General features: G+C 38.5%; 1 protein-coding gene across 1 annotated transcript in view; it reads right to left on the bottom strand.

Annotated features, from left to right (window-relative positions):
- eif3d (eukaryotic translation initiation factor 3 subunit D) overlaps positions 1 to 2,915 on the bottom strand; it is a 10,752-nt gene extending 7,837 nt beyond the window's left edge. Inside the window, exons 1-4 of the mRNA XM_015370443.1 lie at positions 2,788 to 2,915; positions 316 to 441; positions 186 to 231; positions 2 to 103 (exon numbers count right to left, since the gene is read on the bottom strand). Coding sequence (XP_015225929.1) covers positions 2 to 103; positions 186 to 231; positions 316 to 438 — 271 coding nt within the window. The 5' untranslated portion in view covers positions 439 to 441; positions 2,788 to 2,915. The remainder of the gene's footprint in view (position 1; positions 104 to 185; positions 232 to 315; positions 442 to 2,787) is intronic.

Raw genomic sequence — 2,915 nt, 5'->3', positions numbered from 1 at the left:
GTCTTCTGAGTCTTAGCGGTGTCCACCAGCTGGAAGCTCGTCTCGTCCTCCTCGTGGAAGTAAGCGTACTGGCTGCCGCCGCCGAACTGAGAAGAATATTTATCTGAGGATAACAGGAGAAACGCCCAACAGTATAAATATCCCGTCATCATGAAGCAGATGTTTCAGCCAGCTGTTTCACTCACTGGTGTATCTCTTGTCTTGGTACGTAGCTCCGGTCCAGTCAGCGACCTGTCAGAACCAAAACCACCCAAACACAGTAAGGAATCAAACGGATCTCGTTCATCAGACTGGGAACGTTGGGCAGAAACCAACCTTCCCCAGACGGTCTCCTTTGCTGAAAGGCTGGTAGGGCATGTCTTTGAACTTCTCTGGAACGGCGCAGGGGCCCCATCCGGACGGGTTGTCCTGGATCACAGGGGCGTGAAACTTTGCCATGACCTTAGGAGAAGACAGAGAGAACATTAAGCCGACTGTCCCTCTGCACTAATTCAGCTTTAGTTTGAGTAAAACATGGTCTCAGATAGAAGCAGCACTGTTTTCTCCAGCAATGCCCTCAGAGATGGCGAGCATTGATCAGATTGCGCAGTGGGCTAATCATCACTGACCCCAGAAAAAGATGAAGACCAATTGATGCATTTCCTCAAGTTTTATACATTTTCTATAAGCAACATTGGTTTATTAGAATAAAATTTATTCCATCCAATTCATTGATAACTTCCCTCTAGAGCACACACATCACACCTAAAGTCTGCAGGTGGAATCCGACCGCTCATGGCAAATTACCTGGTCCTTAAAGGAAAAGTTGGGTCATATTCAGAATTTAAACTTCTGAAAGTACATTAAATATGAAATTATTATTATTACATACTGTTAAAGAAATTATGTGTTTTAATTCAGAGTAATTTTCATTTGAATGAGCTTTACTGGAGGTCCATGTTTATCAAAGAACACTACTGCCACCTACTGGTTTGTGACATCACGGTATCGGCTGTTGATCAAGTCCCAGTTCTGTCATGCCTTAAGATTACACCCATAAATTTGAGTTTCCTCCATTTGTTATCCGTTGTTGTTTTGTTTGATTTTAATTACCGTTATTTAACTTTAGATTAATTAAACAAAAGACCAGTGGCAACTTTATTTTCTACTTAGCAAAAATTATAGCTTCCAACTTATTTTTTTTAAACTACAGATGAGTTTTGCGTAAATATCCAGTTACAGCAGTTTGGGTTGAAGTGGCTGCCTCTGCGGCTATAAAAAGGGCCCAGCTACAGGGAAATAAACAATGAAAAATGATGGATCGGTTTGTGAAAATTTGTTTTTAATTTTTAGTGATGTTTTAGCTAATTATTATAGACAGAAAAAAAATCCAACCAGAGTAGCTTTTATGTTTCATATTTTTACAGTTAAATAATAAAGCTGTCTCTTTAATTAGGTCAAAAGAAAGAAAATCTGTTCTTTAAATGTTTTTTTTTAAATGAAAGATATGTAAACAGTGGATAGATAGATAAAAAAACTGGATAAAATCTGAAGTTGGGTCAGAGAAATGACGGAGAGATGGAGGGCTGGGTGGATGAACTGATAGAGGATGGATGAAAGGATGAGTGAAGCACAATTGATCGGTGAAAGAAAACTTGATCAAGCCTTTTCTAACATTAAACACTGCAAAATAAAAACGTGTGTGATTCGTGCTGATACCATCTGAGGTTAACTTCAGTATCGTATATAAAATTTAAAAAAGATGATATCCCTACAGAAAGGGTTAAATCGTGTGCAGACTAATTGCCCAATAAAGTGATGGATAAATAGGGTGGAGGAAGGATTAACAGGAGGATTAAAGGATGAATCATTGACAAATATGGATGAATGGAAGCAAGCAGGGCATTTTAGTTTTTCTTATTCTACCTATTAAAAGAAAACATACATAATGCTGCTTTTCCTTTAAGCCTAAGGCGCTGTCAGCAGGAGAGTCTTAATTTTGGGCAGAATAATTGTTAAAAAATTGGTTAAATTGCTTGGGAAAAAAAAGTATAACAAATCTTTTTTTAAATGATGAGCTTATTTAAACGCTCCAGACTTTGTAGAGGTTTAATAAGAACCACAAACACAGCAATTCATTTCAATGATTGCAGCGTTTAAACCCCAATAACTGATTTTAAATCCACCTAGAAATAGGTGGATGGTGGTTAGGGCTTGGAATCCTGAGGTTGCGAGTTCAAAACCCACAGAGTGGCAGTCTGTGGGGCGCTGCACAGTGGCAGCCCAATGCTCCTCAAAGGGGAGGGGTTAGATGCAGACAGTTGATTTCTCCATTGGGAGATCAATAAAGTTTAATGTGTTCTTTTTGTTCTTTATTTTAATTGAATCAAGATCAGACCTTCTTAGAATGAGACTGAAATAAAATATTAATTTTGGTTGATTCTCCTGTTTAATATCCATCCTCATTGTTGTTCCTAAGGGACAATCTAACCGTTTTTTATCACTTTAAAAAAAAATTTTTTTACCTACTTTTATTTAATTGCTCTAATGTAGCCTTTAATGTGCTCGTACTGCAAACATGTGTCAGTTTCAACCGTATTAGTGGTAACATCCTTTAAAAAAATTTACATTTTAACACATTTTGGTCTCAGCTAAGGCGGGTCAGCATGCCAGGTGGCCCTTACTAGCAATGCTAAGCTAACTAGCATATTAACTACAGACACCTTAGGAGGATTCTCAACATTTTTAGGTCACATCATCGTAAACTGTGCATCCTTCAGAGCTTTTACTGATTTATTCAGTGTTTACCTTTAGCTGTAACCCCTTTTTCGAGAGATTAAATCCAACCGGTGCTACTACGATGTAAAAGTCGACAGCGAGCCGGTGTGAAAGGAAGTGACGAAACACGACGAAGCACAAGGCATTTCCTGCCGTAA

The sequence above is a fragment of the Cyprinodon variegatus genome, unplaced genomic scaffold (assembly GCF_000732505.1).
Source record: "Cyprinodon variegatus isolate N-32 unplaced genomic scaffold, C_variegatus-1.0 Scaffold46, whole genome shotgun sequence".
NCBI classification, from domain to species: domain Eukaryota; kingdom Metazoa; phylum Chordata; class Actinopteri; order Cyprinodontiformes; family Cyprinodontidae; genus Cyprinodon; species Cyprinodon variegatus.
The sequence above is the reverse complement of the archived record's forward strand: the minus strand, read 5'-3'. Positions and strand labels throughout refer to the sequence as shown.